This window comes from Boeremia exigua (genome assembly GCF_020726555.1).
Source record: "Boeremia exigua strain MPI-SDFR-AT-0100 chromosome Unknown C7974scaffold_6, whole genome shotgun sequence".
In the NCBI taxonomy this organism is placed as follows: Eukaryota; Fungi; Ascomycota; class Dothideomycetes; order Pleosporales; family Didymellaceae; genus Boeremia; species Boeremia exigua.
The window spans coordinates 1917583-1933178 of record NW_025763523.1 but is presented as its reverse complement, the minus strand read 5'-3'; the positions used below and the strand labels follow the sequence as shown (position 1 = coordinate 1933178).

The 15596-nt window shown below is 61.0% G+C and overlaps 6 protein-coding genes across 6 annotated transcripts; 4 read left to right on the top strand and 2 right to left on the bottom strand.

Annotated features, from left to right (window-relative positions):
• Nucleotides 1–737: 737 nt before the first annotated feature.
• C7974DRAFT_424660 (uncharacterized protein) lies at nucleotides 738–2353 on the top strand. The gene is made up of 3 exons (XM_046144438.1): nucleotides 738–1369; nucleotides 1436–1811; nucleotides 1863–2353. Exons 1-3 carry the CDS (start codon nucleotides 953–955, stop codon nucleotides 1988–1990), a joined length of 921 nt encoding a protein of 306 aa, XP_045997426.1. The 5' UTR covers nucleotides 738–952; the 3' UTR covers nucleotides 1991–2353.
• A 145-nt stretch (nucleotides 2354–2498) lies between these two features.
• Nucleotides 2499–3993, bottom strand: C7974DRAFT_312001 (translocation protein SEC62; the record flags this gene model as incomplete). The annotated part of the gene is made up of 4 exons (XM_046138333.1): nucleotides 2499–2708; nucleotides 2787–2921; nucleotides 2989–3548; nucleotides 3597–3993. The coding sequence occupies 4 exons, from the start codon at nucleotides 3991–3993 to the stop codon at nucleotides 2499–2501; spliced, it is 1302 nt and encodes a 433-aa protein (XP_045997425.1).
• A 1952-nt stretch (nucleotides 3994–5945) lies between these two features.
• On the top strand, nucleotides 5946–11338 carry C7974DRAFT_454502 (glycosyl transferase family 41-domain-containing protein). The gene is made up of 4 exons (XM_046145914.1): nucleotides 5946–6857; nucleotides 6889–8684; nucleotides 8784–10447; nucleotides 10493–11338. The coding sequence occupies exons 1-4, from the start codon at nucleotides 6199–6201 to the stop codon at nucleotides 11162–11164; spliced, it is 4791 nt and encodes a 1596-aa protein (XP_045997424.1). The 5' UTR covers nucleotides 5946–6198; the 3' UTR covers nucleotides 11165–11338.
• On the top strand, nucleotides 11299–11770 carry C7974DRAFT_190675 (uncharacterized protein). The gene has a single exon (XM_046136592.1). The coding sequence runs from the start codon at nucleotides 11443–11445 to the stop codon at nucleotides 11710–11712; it is 270 nt and encodes an 89-aa protein (XP_045997423.1). The 5' UTR covers nucleotides 11299–11442; the 3' UTR covers nucleotides 11713–11770.
• Nucleotides 11771–11943: 173 nt separating this feature from the next.
• Nucleotides 11944–13258, top strand: C7974DRAFT_472395 (uncharacterized protein; the record flags this gene model as incomplete). The annotated part of the gene is made up of 2 exons (XM_046146538.1): nucleotides 11944–11965; nucleotides 12043–13258. The coding sequence occupies exon 2, from the start codon at nucleotides 12431–12433 to the stop codon at nucleotides 13256–13258; it is 828 nt and encodes a 275-aa protein (XP_045997422.1). The 5' UTR covers nucleotides 11944–11965; nucleotides 12043–12430.
• Nucleotides 13259–13966: 708 nt separating this feature from the next.
• Nucleotides 13967–15278, bottom strand: C7974DRAFT_311147 (mitochondrial carrier protein-like protein; the record flags this gene model as incomplete). Its single annotated transcript, XM_046138297.1, has 3 exons — nucleotides 13967–14709; nucleotides 14755–15052; nucleotides 15102–15278. The coding sequence occupies 3 exons, from the start codon at nucleotides 15276–15278 to the stop codon at nucleotides 13967–13969; spliced, it is 1218 nt and encodes a 405-aa protein (XP_045997421.1).
• Nucleotides 15279–15596: the final 318 nt, after the last annotated feature.

Below are 15596 nucleotides of genomic sequence, written 5' to 3'. Positions count from 1 at the left end.
GGCTTGCAATTTGGAGAGTTGACTGCGCGCAGTAGACGCGTTCTGCGATGGCCTACTGCAGGGTTTATTGCCGACCTACACTACCTGGTTCCTAGTAGAGCGATGCAATTTGACCAGATTAGGTACACTCACGATGAAGATGCTCCGCAGACTCGGTCATCGAGGCATCCTGCCGCGCGACAGGCCCAGGGGCACCCCGTGCAGGCGCGCCCCTCGTCTCCTGTCGAAATCTTCATCGTTCGGAGGGTAGTGTGTGTGATCGACATTGTCTGCAGGGGCTAGTGTCGAGGCGGATGTCGTTGTCCGACGAATGGGCAATGTTTGATATCGACACGTTCCGTGCAACGTCCCAGAAGGGGCATGCATCCACGTTGGGTAGTCAGTCACCAGTGCACAAGGCCACAGCACGCGACTGTGCTGCATTGCACATGGGGATGGTGACACCGCGAGGCCGAGCAGCGCTGTCTGACTGCCTGCCGCTCGGAGCCCCAACGCTCAACGCTCAACGCTGGCGTCGCCGTCGCCATCTGCCTACGGAAAACGTTGCCTGGCTGGCCTGTGCGCCGTTCAGGCAGTTCCGGTGCAGTCAGTGCAGTCAGGGCAGTTCAGGTGCTGTGCTCGCCGGCGGGGCTCCCTTGTGGAGTGTTGTCGAGTCGCGAGAGGAACGCGCTCAGCGGCTGGCAGTAAACAGCCGCGCAGGAAATGAAGGCAATATATCAGCTACGTGTTGCCTGGGACCGTTGCTTTGGCCTCCCAAACTTCGCCCGCCGTTCCTGCGTTAGACACGAGGCTAGCAACGCGCTCCGTCATCGCCGCTAGGCCGCCTCACCCCACTAAGCTGCAGCTCACGCGTTGACGACCGCACGCAGCCGTCACATGTTCACGTGCAGTCTGCCCCCGGCCTCCTCGCACCTAGTATTGTTCCCAGCCGGCGACCCACCCTCACACCACCATGGCTCCGGACCTTAACACGCTGCCGCCCTCCCCGCTGCCCTCGCCCTCCGCCTCCAACGGCACCTCTCGCAACCAGTCGCCGTCCGCATCCCGCACCATGGCCGCCTCGCCGCACTCCCTCGCCGCCTCGCCGCACTCCCTCGCCGCCACCGCCGCCATGAACGCCGGCATCCAGAACGAAGACCAGCGCCGCCCGTCCTCCGGTAGCATGCGGCGCGACGTCGAGCGCGCCCGGCGCCGCTCCAGCATCCGCATGAACCTCAACCTCAACGACCCGACCGTGCCCGCGCCCGGCGAGATGCAGCGCTCCCCCTCAGCCCGCACCCAAAACCCGCCGCACAGCCCGCGCCACGAGCGCGCCCCCAGCCTGGGCGAGCTGCACCAGGAGCTGGAGTACGAGCAGGAAGGGCAAGTGGTGCGCGCCCCCCCCTCCCCCGTTCTGTCTGACTGACTGACTTCCCCCCGCTAACGCGCACCGCAGAACCGCCTGCTCCACATGATCCGCCAGCAGCAGTCCCAGATCGACACGCTCGCGGCCCACGCCTCCGCCGTCGACGACGCCCCGACCCCGTCCTCGGAGCGCTCTGCGTCGCTGTCGCGCCCCGCCGTGTCCCCGCTGCCCGCGCCGCGTTCGCGCTCGCCGTTCGCCATAAGCCGGCAGTCGTCGTTCGCGGACCGGTCGCGCGGGCCGTCGCACGCCGGGTCCCCCGCGCTGCGTCCGTTCCCGGGGGCCCCGCACGAGCACGACATGCTGCCTGGCCCCGCCACGACGCGCGATGAGAGCGCGTTCTACCAGGCTGAGACGCAGAATCTGACGCGCGAGAACCAGATGCTGAAGCTAAGGATTCGGGAGCTGGGTACGTAGTCCCTTCTGCACACGCGAGTGAGGGTGGTGCTGACAGACGCAGAACGCCAGCTCGCAGACGCGAATCCAGCGGCCCAGGCCACACACGCGCCAGCCGTGCACTCGGGTCTTGCGCCAGCGGAGCATGGGGGCGAGAACTCGCTGCCCGCTGCTACTACTACGGAGGAGTGAGGGTTTGAAAGCCCGGGTTTAAGTGACGATTGGAATGACTGCATGGACTGGCGTTTTCGGGGGATTGGCGTTTGCAATCTGGCGAGAAGGATATGCACGAGAATAATACGCGGGGGGGATACGCGCTGCTGAGTGGAAGGCGGGAGCTGCACATCGAGAGCCGCACATCTGTAGACTGGACGACGGGGAGCTCGTACTGCAGACCCAGAAGACAGACACACGACACGACACAGGCTCTTCGACCTCTCACAGGACCCCTCACAACACATGTGCGGCAGAAGGCGCGGTGGAGAAGAATAAGCATAGCATAGCAGAGCATAGCAGAGCAGAAGACGAGCAGCGTATCTACCCTACCCTACCGCACCCTATCCTACCCAGCCAACCGCGAGTGTCATGTACAGAACCCCAGACGCCAGCTAACCCATGCATTGAAACACCCATACCCAGACCCTAGCTCGCAGACTCGTACTCCATCGACTCGAAATCCATCGACTCGCACCCCGTCCGTCTACTCGTCATCAGCCTCCTCCACCGTCGCTCTTGGCGGACGCTGCGTCACGTCCCCCTCACCCGGGTGCTGCACGCCCGTAGACGACGGCGCCGGGGGCGCAGGAACCGAGTGGTCGTGCTGCTCCTGCTCATGCTCATGCTCATGCTCATGCTCATGCTCATGCTGGTGCTGATGCTCATGCTGCTCGTGGTCATGGCTGTGGTCATGCTGATGCTCGTGGTGGCCGTGGTCGTGCGAGTGGTCATGCTGGTGATCATGCTGGTGGTGCTCGTCGATTTCCTCGACGTGGCCGTGTTGGTGCTGGCCGAGCGGGGCGAAGCCCTTTTTGCCGCGGGGTTTCTCGCCGTTGGCCTTGGCGGCGAGTTTGGCGGCCTTGCGTTCCTTTTTGGCGAGTTTCTTGGCCTTGATGTCGTCGGGTGTCTGGGGCGGGGGTTAGCGAGTTGTCGGGGAAGGGATTTTGTCAGGGAAGATGAAGATGGATACGTACCTCCTGCCAGGCCCACAGCGGGCGGAACGAGTCGAAGAAACCCACGTCCTCGAACAGGTTGGGGTACAGCCACAGGCCGGGCGCGAAGGTGAACATGGTGATGATGAAGAGGATCAGGCGCACAATGGCCATGGCGAAGAAGAGACCAATCAGGCCTAGCATGCCCATGCTCAGGTACCACACGCCCTGGCGCAGGAACAGCGGCCACAGCGGGAACAGCACGACGGCAATAACAAGCACGAGCGCGCCCGCGGCGTACAGCTTCTGCTTCCACTGCGAGCCCTCGTACAGCCAGATGTAGTAGTTGTCGTCGTTGGCCTCCTGGTGCTGCTCGATGCGGACGGTCCACAGGCCCTTGACGCGCTTGGGCTTGGCGTGGTTGTGGCCGTCGTGGGCGTGCTCGGGGTCGACCTTGGACACGCGCAGCGCGAGGAGCGACAGCGGGAGCAGCTTGAATGTGTTCTCGGCGGAGGCGCGGTCGTGGACTTCGGGCAGGAGGGGGTTCTTTGCGCGCGCCTTCTGGTAGGCGGGCGACGAGAGGGCGCGGATGGCTCGCAGGACTGCCATGGATTAGCACTGGCAATGAAAGCATATGCGTATGCACCCACCTCGGAACATGTCCTTGCGCTTCTCGTCGTGGATGACGGTCCGCGGCTTCAGGTCTTGCGCCTTGAGGAAGTTGGCGACGGCGATGGCCTCGGGCTTGGGCGGGCCCGGCTGGATTGGCTGCTGCTGCTGCTGCTGTTGCTGCTGAGCCCGTTGCTGTGCCTGCATCTGCGCCTGGTGCTGTGCCATTGCCTGCGCCTTGAGCCGCTGAACATATTCCTGCACCGAGATTCCGTGCTTCTCAGCCTCGGCAGCCAGCTGGCGCTGCATCATCTGGATCTGCTCGGGCGTGGGCTGCTGGCCGGGCTGCGGCATGCCGGGCGGCGGTCCTTGTTGGAACTGGCCCTGGGGCGGGCCCTGGGGCGGCCCTTGAGGTGGGGGTCCTTCGGTCGCAGACATTTCAGTGTATCGCGGGCTGGACAGAAACGAAATGCTACGGGCGCGACTGCAGCACGGTCTAAGGAGTGTGAGCGCGGTGACGGTTCGCGTGGTGTATTCACGACCGTTAGAGCCACATTTCAATGGCAGCTGCAGGGATCATGCGCGGAGGACGTCACTCCGCCCGCCGACGCTGACTAAGCGAAGTTTTGCATCAAAATCTGCGGAAATCCACAAACATTTCACTCGCACACAACTCCTCCACAACCTCGACAACAGGACACTTGCGCTGCTGCGTGCTGGATGCGCTATCCCGTGCAGACACCACCACCGTGTGCTGGTCCAGAGCTTGGCTCATGATGACGACGAGCCGCATTGTCGGGCTAGGTGATGGTGGGCAGCCTCGATCCAGGCTCTGCAGCATCTGCCAAATCACCACAGTCACCTGCCTTTCTCGACGGCTTGAGCAGCAGCGCGACGATCTGCGGCGGAAGGCGCATTGAGGCGCTCTCGTACGGCAGGGGCTCATGCCGTGTCACGGACATGCAGCGTCGAGTAGCAAACATTGCACCGTGTGGCCAGCAGCAAGCACTGTCGGTGCTGGGGCTTGCCGTGTTTGTCGACGTCGGGGTTGGAGGCCGGCGGCTTAGTAGGCTTGACGTGATGCCACTTCACCAACACTCTGGGACTTATCTCCAGTCTGACTGGACCATGATATATCCCTATTTTGGTGTGAAGAAGATAGAAGCACCCCTTACTCATCGCGGTCGTCTTGCCTCTGGTTTGGCTTCAGCGATCCATCATCGGGGTCGATATAGCGTATCAGCAGCGACTCATTTGCTGGCGGCGGGCCTCAGCCCTACGTTTCGGAATCGTTTCGATTCGTTGCCACTGGTGATCACGTCCCACAGGCGGACACTGCATTCGTTGAATGACATGTCCATCCCGCGCCCCACCAGCACTGCTGGATCGGTGCGGGCTGGGGTGAGACTCTTGCTGGCGCCTGTCAGGAATCAGGATGGCTCGCCGTCAGCACGGCGTGTGGTGGGCGGGCGGCGTGGCAGCGGCCGTGTGCGTCGCAATCTAAAGAGACACAATGGCTCAGCATGGCGCCCCCACTGCAATACAAAGGTATCAGCCGGCGCCGGGATGGCTGAGGACGCAGCTCTTTGGGAGCGGTGCAGGGAGCAAACTCCACAGAACTAGCAGAGACGGGTCGTCCGGTGGCAGGGGTGGATGCTTGCGTGCTAGGTCGGGCTAGCACCCGCAGACAGGGCGCAGACCAGGCGCAGCCAGGGCCGTCGGCGGTATTGGTGACGACGGCCGCGACGTTGGATGGGCGCCGTCACGCCCGTGGCTGGCCGCCGTCGCTGCGAGCCACGGCCACGACCATGGCATGAGTGCGCTGCTGCAGGCGCGTCTGCACACTGCACACTGACACTGCACGCTCACTCACACTGCACCTGGGCGGGTGCTGGCAAGAACCTGCTCGCCGTGCCGCTCCATCACATTACGGGCGCCCCAGACCGGCTCGCCTGCAGGCAGGGATTGTGCAAGCCACGCTCGAACGACTTGCTTGTGTGCAGCGCGGATAGGCCCACGCAGCGCGGGATCCGCTGCATCATCTCGCCGCCCATCCGCGTACCCGCCGTCAAAAGGCAGCCGCCCGCCCAGCACCGGTGCACGTCGCCCGTGGTTCTGGTTCCTGAGTCCTGAGCTGCTCGCCTGCTCGCCTGCAGAGCCTACGCACCGAGCACCGCGGACCGCCGCGCTGTGCCACTCGCCCGTACGCGCCCCCGACGCGCAAGGCAGCCGTCCTGTGCACCGCGAGCCCGTGTGGTCGAGCGCTGCCTGCGCATTCCGACCGCGCTGCCGACGCGCTGCCCTTGCGTCGCCCGCTGACGCTGCTGGCCCCGCCCGATACATACACCGCACGCCCATCGCCGCACCGCCAGCACCGCTCGCCCTCCGCCCACGCCGCCACGGCCGGTGACGTCGCTGCACCCCAGCCCTCGCTGCCGCCTGCACGCCCGCCGGGGTCTCCGCTGGCCGTCTGCCAGCCCGGGGACCGCCCTCGCCTGCGCCCGCGCCCCGCAAGACATGTCCACGGCAGCAGACGCGCGACGACTCCGCGAAGGCATAGGCACCCGCCGCTCGGGGTGAAGCTGTGCTGTGCGCCACCCCTCACGCAGCCACGCCGCTCCCAGCGCCCACGCCGCCCTCACCATGACCATGGTCCGGCAACATCCCCAGCACGCGCACCCCCCGCCGCCGCCGCCGCTGCTCCGCCACAACAGCACCCCCGATGGCCTCCACCTGCACCCGCGCCCGGCCCAGTACGCCCACCCGCTGTCGCGCCACAACTCGTACACGGCCGCCTCCGACTCGCGCAAGCCGCCCGAGCACATGCTCCGCCGCAAGACCCCGAACGGCATCCTCGCAGCCGCCTACGATGGCACCTCGGTCGAGGACAACGGCGCCCCGCACGCCACCAAGCACATCCTGCTGCCCGTCACCGCCGACGCCAGCCTGCCGTACGCCATGAAGCAGGACCTGGCCCTGCGCTCGCCCAGCGTCAACGGCCCCTACGCCCACTTCAAGCAGGAGCGCTCCGCCGACTGGAGTCCGAGCCTCTACTTCGAGACGGGGTCGGGCCGGACCAGCCAGCACATCCCCCAGATCGACTCCATGCTCAACCAGATCCCGCCGCTGCAGCCAACCCAGCTGCCCTACCAGATGTACGGGCCGCAGTTCGGCGGCGTCATGGGCCCGGGTCTGCAGAGCCCGTTTGCGCCCACCGTGTCGAACGACCAGGGCCCGTTTGGGCCCTACTGGCCGGACGGCGCCTACGTTCCATACCAGCCAGCCGCAATGCGCGACCCCCCGTTACCTGCATCATCCTACCCAGAGTTGGAGCCACCCCCAGCACCACCCGTACGTGGCACGCGGCTTCAACAGCGGGCTGCCTGTCGGCCCTGCCTTTACTCAGCAATCCTATCAGCTTAATCAGCCCATGTACCAAAATCCCGGCGCCATGGGCCATGAATACCCGGCTTTTGCACAGGGGCACAACATGAACTTCCAGTCTCCAAGCCTGCCAGCCCACATGCTCCAGGCTCGCCAGGACTACTTTGCCGCTGGCCAAGCAACGAGCGTGCCTGGCCAGTCTCCTGTTGTCACTCCACTAACCGAGTACGGGCCGCAATCGCCGAACGGGCAGTCCAGGGAGAAGGTTTTCGCGTGGGCTCACACCGTCTACGTTGATTTGCTCAAGTTTCTGCAGTCAACGAGAAAGGCACACATGCAGCAGAACCACGGACGCCAGCTGCACAGACCGCACATCTACCCAAAGCCTCCTCGACAACCGGGGGCTAATCTAGGAAATGACTCGAACGGCAACTCCCGACCGTCCACCCAGCGACGCCTCTCGTCACCTTCGATAAGCTCGCAATCGCCGTTCCAGCCCCCATCGGACAAGGCCTCCAAACGGCCTGCACACTACAGATCAGCGTCGTCGTACACCTCGATCGGGCTAGACGCCAATAACCAACGTCAGCCTTGGCAGCATGCGGCGCAGCAATACCCCATGCTACCGCAAATGAGCGGTATGGATCCTGTGCGTACTCTTCGGCGGGCCTCCGGTTCCGTCTCCAGCGTCCACCAAGGCCTCCGCTCGGATGTGCCCCCCAGCATGATAGCTGCGTCTGCCCTGGAAGCGATAACAAAGCACTGCGAGGAGAGCAAGTGGAAATGGATAGACGGCATGCTGCTCGGCGGTTGCCTTGCGTATGCCTTGGGAGATTACCAGAAAGCCCAGACTTGGTACCAACACATCCTCACGTTGGACACTGATCACGTGGAGGCCATATCCAACCTGGCTGCTACTGTCCTTGCGCTCCATCAAAAGCAAGATGCCGAACGGTATTGGCGACAGGCTGTCAAGCTGCGTCCAAGCTATTTCGAGGCTGTCGAACACCTGATTGGTCTGTTATGCAGCGACCAACGAGGACGGGAAGCCGTCCAGGTCATCGAGCAGGTCGAGCGTGCGTTGCGGTTCGCCAGGAGAACCGACGCTCTTAGGAGCCTTGAGCTCGAGAGCGAACGTCCGTGTTCAGGTGTCAGTGAATCCCCAGAGTTATCGGACGTCTCGGACAGGCCGCTATTTGAATTTGAAGGAGAGGACGAATCGATATTCAAAGATCTGGACGAACTTCCTGGCTCTGATCAACCCGGCTTTGGCTCCAGCGGATACGCGATACCCGGGTGCGACAATGGTCGCATTCTTGCTCTCGTACATGCCAAGGGCAACATGTTGTATGCTCTTGGGAATAACACTGAAGCAGCAAAGGCTTTCGAGAACGCCGTCTTGATTGGAGCCGGCACTCATGCCAACGGCATCGGGGGATTGATCAAGCGCATCTTGTCTGTCGTCGGTTACGAGGCGTCAGAACGATCACCTGGTGGTCGCCGAGTTGCGCCATCCTCGGATCCGATTCTCCTCCCACCGGACTCGGCCACTCGGACTGCGCACTTGTGCTTTCCTCCTCATGGCCAACTGCCAGGTCTTGCACATGTTGCGAGTGACGGCCTCGCACGCAAAGCAGCCATCTCAACAACGAGTAACTCCTTGTTATCTCTGGCAAAGATATTCCAAGATGGCATGGCGACCAACTCGCCCAGATCTGCCAGCTACCAGAGCAATTACGGAGTCCGTGAGATTCTGGCTCTCTACTACCTCTCTCTGTCGTTACAGCCAAGCCCATCCACTGCCAATAACGTAGGTATTCTTCTCGCAAGCGTTCAACAATCAGCGCCTTCGAAGCCCATAAACGTGTCGAATCCCGCGCCGTACCCGCAAATACCAGGACTGGTCCCCGGCAGTGGCATCGCACTTGCCTTAGCATACTACTACTTCGGCCTGCAGCTCGATAAACGCCACGCACACCTCTACACGAACCTCGGCAGTCTGCTCAAGGACATCGGCCAGCTGGATGTTGCTATTTCCATGTACGAGCAAGCAGTGAGCTGCGACCAGAATTTCGACATTGCGCTAGCCAACCTTGCAAATGCTGTCAAAGACAAGGGTCGTATCAGCGATGCCATCGTCTACTACAAGAGAGCAGTCAAGTCTAGTCCCGATTTCGCTGAGGCCGTCTGTGGGCTTGCAAATGCGCTCAACTCGGTCTGCGGTTGGAATGGAAGAGGAGGCATCGCCGAAGGTCTCGGTGCACGGGACCGTTGGCACGTGGATGAGAACGGGATGCTGCTAGATGCAAGAATTCCCGGCGCCTCCAGCTCTGGGTGGATCCACAAGGTCGTCAAGCTGGTCGAGAAACAGCTCGCTGACGGCGAGGGCTGGGGTCGCGGTACCATGGACGAACGCTTTGTGAAAGGCCTCTGTCGTCCGTTTGTCCTCACAAGCAACACCACCGAAGACATCAAAGAGAAGCAGGCCAGTATGGTGAGCGTGGTGACTGGATGGAGAGGACAGAAATGGGAGGGCGCGCGCATCGTTCGCCTGGCTGAGCGCGCCATCAAACGCCTTACCTGGCAGTGGTACCAGGACCGCTATGTGACCAGGAAAGACCGATCGCTGGAGAACTACAGCAGGCCCCAGCTGCCCGCTGCGTTGACTGTTCCTGCAGCGCCTACGGTTCTCCCATTCCACACATTCACTTGCCCCATGTCGGCTGAGCAGATCCGGATGATTTCGCAGCGCAACGGCCTGCGTATCTCCTGCTCCACTCTGAGGGCTCCTTGGCTTCCACCAACAGTCTTCCAGCCTCCTGCTCCACCGAAGCCGTATCTGAAAGTCGGATATGTCTCGTCTGACTTCAACAACCACCCCCTGGCCCATCTCATGCAGTCTGTGTTCGGCTTGCACGACACGACCAAGGTCAAGGCATACTGCTATGCTACAACAGCAAGCGACGGCTCGGAGCACCGCAAGCAGATTGAGAAGGAGTCCCCGGTCTTCCACGACGCCAACAACTGGTCGGCCGAGCGCCTTGTGAAGCAAATCACCAAGGACGGCATTCACATTCTGATCAACCTCAACGGATACACCAGGGGCGCACGCAACGAGGTCTTCGCTGCCCGCGCAGCTCCAATCCAAATGTCGTTCATGGGCTTTGCCGGCACACTAGGCGCCGAATGGTGCGACTATCTTCTCGCAGACGACACAGCTGTGCCTCCCGACACACTCCGCCAGTGGCGACGTAATGTCGACATGGAAGACGCGCTGGTTGATGAGAACAGTGGAGGGTCGGACAAGGACTGGATCTACGCAGAGAACATCATCTTCTGTCGCGACACGTTCTTCTGCTGCGATCACCGGCAGAGCGCACCCGATGCGCAAGGCAGGCAGCCCAACTGGGAAGAAGAGCAGGAACGGAGATGGGCTATGCGAAAGGAGATCTTCCCACAGCTACGAGATGATGCTATCATTCTCGGTAACTTCAATCAGCTTTACAAGGTATGTCAACACGCGGACACGATATCTCAGGACTGACAAGCGTAGATCGAGCCCACCACGTTCCGCACCTGGCTCCGTATCCTCCAGCGCCTGCCCAAAGCCATCCTATGGCTTTTGCGTTTCCCCGACCTGGGAGAGACGAACCTCAAGCAGACAGCCCTCATGTGGGCTGGCCCTGAGGTTGCTAATCGAGTTATCTTCACCGACGTTGCGCAAAAGCATCAGCATATCTCACGCGCGAGGGTCTGCGATCTCTTCCTGGACACCCCAGAGTGCAACGCACACACCACAGCCGCTGATGTCCTCTGGTCTGGCACGCCTCTGCTGACGCTGCCCCGCTACAAGTACAAGATGTGCTCCCGAATGGCGGCATCCATTCTCAAGGGCGCCCTGCCAAAGTCTCCAGAAGGCACACAGGCTGCGAAGGACCTCATTGCCTCGAGCGACGAAGACTACGAAGAAAAGGCTGTCCGGCTTGGCAGCGAGTGCGTCTACCAGGGCCACCGCGCCACAGGACGCCTGAGCGAGCTCCGCAGAATGCTCTACAAAGCGCGATGGAACAGCGCGCTGTACGACACCAAACGATGGGTCAGAGACCTCGAACAAGCCTACGAAATCGCCTGGCGGAAATGGGAGAGGGGCGAGGGCGGCGACATCTGGCTGCAAGACTCGAAACCGCGAGTCGAAGAACTTGCAGACGCGCCCCATAAACGATAGGTAGCACAGGAGGCGGACCGCCTAGACGAGTACACGTTCTGGATACTTCTTTCGCGACACACTTCTGCATTTAGCGAGCACACATACACACCGCACACCCCGCTGTTGACTTGGGCCCGCACGGCTCTGATACCCCATTTAGTTCACATGTACGCATTCTTTGGTTATTGTCGCGCCGTACAGAGTTGTAATGAGACGTCTTGGCTTGGACTGGATTGGATTGGATTGGATTGGATTGGGTTGGATTGGATACACGGTCGCTCAGTCGTTATCGCGAGATGCACATGCATTGCAGGCGCTCGGGGGGAGTAGAGTCAATTGCAGTATTGTTACGGCGCCACAGGGCCGCCCGATTCGCGAGTATAGCGCTTGACTTGATTTTGATTGTTGGAGGCGTCGCGGCTGGCGACGCCCACACTCTGTGTCTGCAGACGCCCGCACCTCCTAATATAGAAGCGCTAGTATTTCAGCAAAAGCTGGCGCCTGAGCAAGGAACACTGGACCTCTGCTACACCTATCATTTACCCTCTACCCTCAGGGTTAGTTAGGATTACCTAGGGTAAGGGCTAGAAGGTTAGGGCTCTAGAATATATTAAAATCTAGCTGCAGTGCACGGGTGTAAAAGTTGGTGCAGTAAAGGTGTGTAAGCGTGAAGGAAACAAGCCAAGTCGGCTAGTGTGGCCAGTCTAGTCTTCTCAAGCGTGTGGGCGTCCGCAGTCGCCAGGTGTGGGCGTCCCCAGCCGCGACGGTCGGAGGGCCGTGGTGCGTCGAGTGTGGTCCTGTGTGGTCCTGTGTTACCCTGTAAGGCTTCCTGTAAGGCCTATCCTGTAAGGCTTATCCTGTAAGGCCAACCCGCGCTAACCCGATCGCGATTACAGCGGACCCTGTGGTTTCCTCTTCCGGCTAGACGCGGGCGAACAACCCCCCGCGCCGGAGCAACTGCTGCACTTAAACACCATGCTGCCCGCCAGGTCGTGCTGCAACTGTCCATGTTCGTTTGGATTTGCGCCGCTGGGGAGATGGCGTTCGGCCAGCGAATGGGGGAACTGGCCGAGGCGGGCGGTGTTCGTGAGATGAGGTGGAGGGGCGGTGGTGGTGGATGGGTATAAGATGAGGCGTGGCCGGTGAAAGAGACGCATCATCCAACGGTCGATATCTATTCTACCTGCTCTACAGTCTCCAGACACCAGACTCTCAAGCCAGACCATTCGGCCTTCAAGTCCAACACACTCAACCAAAACCCATCAACACCCCCAACACCTCACCATGAGCACCCCCACCCCCCAACCCCAGGTCCTCGCCTTCTTCGGCGCCACAGGCGGCGTCTGCGCAACCACCCTCGCCCTCGCCCTGCACGCCGGCCACACCTGCACCGCCCTAGCCCGCACACCCCAGAAGCTCACCGATCTACTACGCACCGCCCACGCCGTGCCCGCCGCGGCCCTCGAGTCCCTCCTCACCATCCACGCCGGCGACGTCAAGGACCCCGCTGCATGCGCCGCCGCACTCGTCTCCCCGCTCAACCCCGCCGCGCTCGTCGATACGATCGTGTTCGGCGTCGGCGCCGCCCCGGTACTCTCGTGGATCCCGCCGTTCATCGGGATGACGGACGCGACCGTGTGCGAGACGGGGACCGCGGCGATATTCAGCGCGCTCGACGACCTCGCCGCACGCGGCATCGCCACTGCGCCCGCGGGGTCCAAGCCGCTATTCATCAGTATCTCAACAACCGGCCTGAGCACCAAAACCCGCGACGTCCCCCTCCTTCTGTATCCGCTGTACAAACTCGCCCTCCACACCCCCCACCTTGACAAATCCCGCGCCGAGACCCTGCTCACCCGCGACGCCGGGGTGCATATCCGCGACTGTGTGGTGGTGCGGCCGACGCTGCTCACCGACGCGCCGCGCAAGGGCATCCAGGGGGTCAGGGCGGGGTGGGAGTGGACGGGCCCAGAGCGGGAGCGCGGCGGGGTGAGGGAGGCGGGGCCGCAGTTGGGGTGGAGCATTGGGCGGAAGGACGTTGGGGGGTGGGTGTTTGAGAGGGTTGTGCAGGAGGGGGGGTGGGAGGGAAGGTGTGTGAGTTTGACGTACTGAGGGGGGGTCTGGGCTGCTGGGGGGTGAGGAGTGGGGTTTGAGCGTCTCCTGGAGGGCGTTTGGGGAGAGCGGTTTCGTGTTTTGTCGAGAGCTGTTTTTTGGTTCTAATACCTCGTCTAGATCATAATTAATCATTACTGCTGCAACACAGTCTCTGCAGTCATGTTCTTTCTCAGAACCCCCCCCCCCCCCTTGATACTACACCATCTCCAGGGCAAAGTCCAGGGCAAAGGGAGGAGACTCCAATAAGCCAGGGTTCGAGTAGGTGGATATCACGATGTGAGCATGTATAAGAGTGCATTCGCGAAGTTCCGTCCGGGGCTGAAGTGCCAGTGCTCGAGAATCCGGTAGGAGCATGTTTTGCGCCAGGAGGTCAGGACGAGGGCCTGTTGGGTATGGGACTGCCGGGCGTGATGAGACCTTTCCAGATCGTCGGTCTTGGAGAAAAGGACCTGATCGCTCCGTGTTCAAACACCAGAATCCTGCACGCCCGCGCAGACATTTCCACAGTCAGTGACATCACACCAGCCCACTGCACAACACCACACACTCCCCCTACGCAAAACCAGACAAGCTCAAGGAGGTGATGTTGTATACAACGCGGGCCAAGCCCATCTAATCTATCGCTTCATCGCGAGCCCAAACGCCGCCAATGCATATCTTGAGATGCGCCAACCGCCGTCCCGGCATGTTCGTACAATACATATGTTACAATTCTGCGTCCGAGCCCACCAGCCGGTGCTGCTCGAAATGTCGCAGCAGCGTCTGGTACAGCACCAGCATCGTGCCGCTCTGCACGCTGGTCCAGACGAAGCGCGGCCCCACCCCGCGGAACCACCCCGCGATGCCTTCCGTCTTGTATATGATCTTCAGGCCCGTGTAGACCGAGGACGTGTCGAGAGTCACAGCGCCGTGGGCTCGGAGCGTTGTGGAGGGAGATGAGGTGGAGATGGGGCGGTTTTGTGAGGCGTGTGTTGTTGTTGGTCGCGGGGAGGTTGTGTGTTTCGACGTCGACGTGAGCGCGGGATTTACGGCGTGTTTCGAAGCTTCTGGGAGATCGGGTTGTTGCGTCTGAATACGCGTTTTTACAACATCCAGAGGTGTGGTGAGTACGCCTGCTGCTCCACCCGCAGTGGCTGCCGTCGCGATCTCCAACAGCAGACCAATGTTGTTCGAGCCCATGTAACTCTTCGCAAGATCTCTCTCTTTTTCGTAGAACGTGAACTGCAACGCGGAGAAAGGCAGGTCTCGCCACAGAGTCGCCTTGTACCCGTGGAACAGCGCCCCGAAGCCTTCCGTCCGGATTATCATGCGAGCGGCGTCGGTCGTAGAGCGGTAGTTGTAGCCAGAGTTGAAGAAGGGGTTGTTGTATCGCCCTTGCAGCTGCAGTCGAGTTTTTAGGACTTCTGACGGTACGTATGAAGGGGCGGCGGCGAGGTCACCGAGGAGGCCTAAAATTGTCAATCACCGACTTCACTACGTCGCACAAGACATACCAGCTGTGAAGTATGCCACCGACGGCGCAACGCCATTGTCGATCATAAACCGTTTGCTGTACTCGTATGTCCCAAAGAAACACACTGTTCCACAGAACGAGCCCAAAAACGCAGGCTTGACTCCGCCGTAGAGACCTCTCACGAACCCCTCTTGTCGCCAGATTGTGTAATATGTGCTGCCCATGGACGTGTATTTCGGCGGCATGTGTGGATCGCCTTGTTGCCGTGTCTTGACCGTGTCTAGGGAGTGCATAAGCATGTCGCCCGTCAGGCCTCCTAAACCTCCAGCCAGCATCGCCTGCTCCACCGTCAACTGATGTTCTTCATGCTGACTTTAGGCAGCTTACATGGAGATAGGGCGGGCGGGTTTCGTCCTCCATTTCTTCGGCTATAACATCTGCGGTATTTGTCGCAGTTGATGCGACGCTATCCATTGCGATAGCGACATCTCTTCTTCTGTCGTCGACCAGATCTTGTGTGGATTCTCCGTTCGTAAAAAAGTTAGCCACTCGGGCAAGGACCATTAGCGTTGAGCCGCGACAGGGGCGCCGTGTCTATGCAGAAGGATTAGGAAAGTATGAAAGGATCAAGAGAAGGTGCAGAAGAAACGTTGGATGCGCAGATGGACGGTGCAAGGAGTGACGTTGCTGTTGTTGCAGCACTGTGACGCCTGGACGAATTTTTGCCAAGACCTGGAGCCGTTCCTTCGCCGACCCCTGCTCCTTCACTATCAGCGGCGGCAAGAATCGCCCTAAGATAACGAACCTGGAGCACGATCTCTGCTCCCATCATAGTAGTCATAGTTAAAAGCCCAAACGAACGTTTTGCAGCAATTATCAACA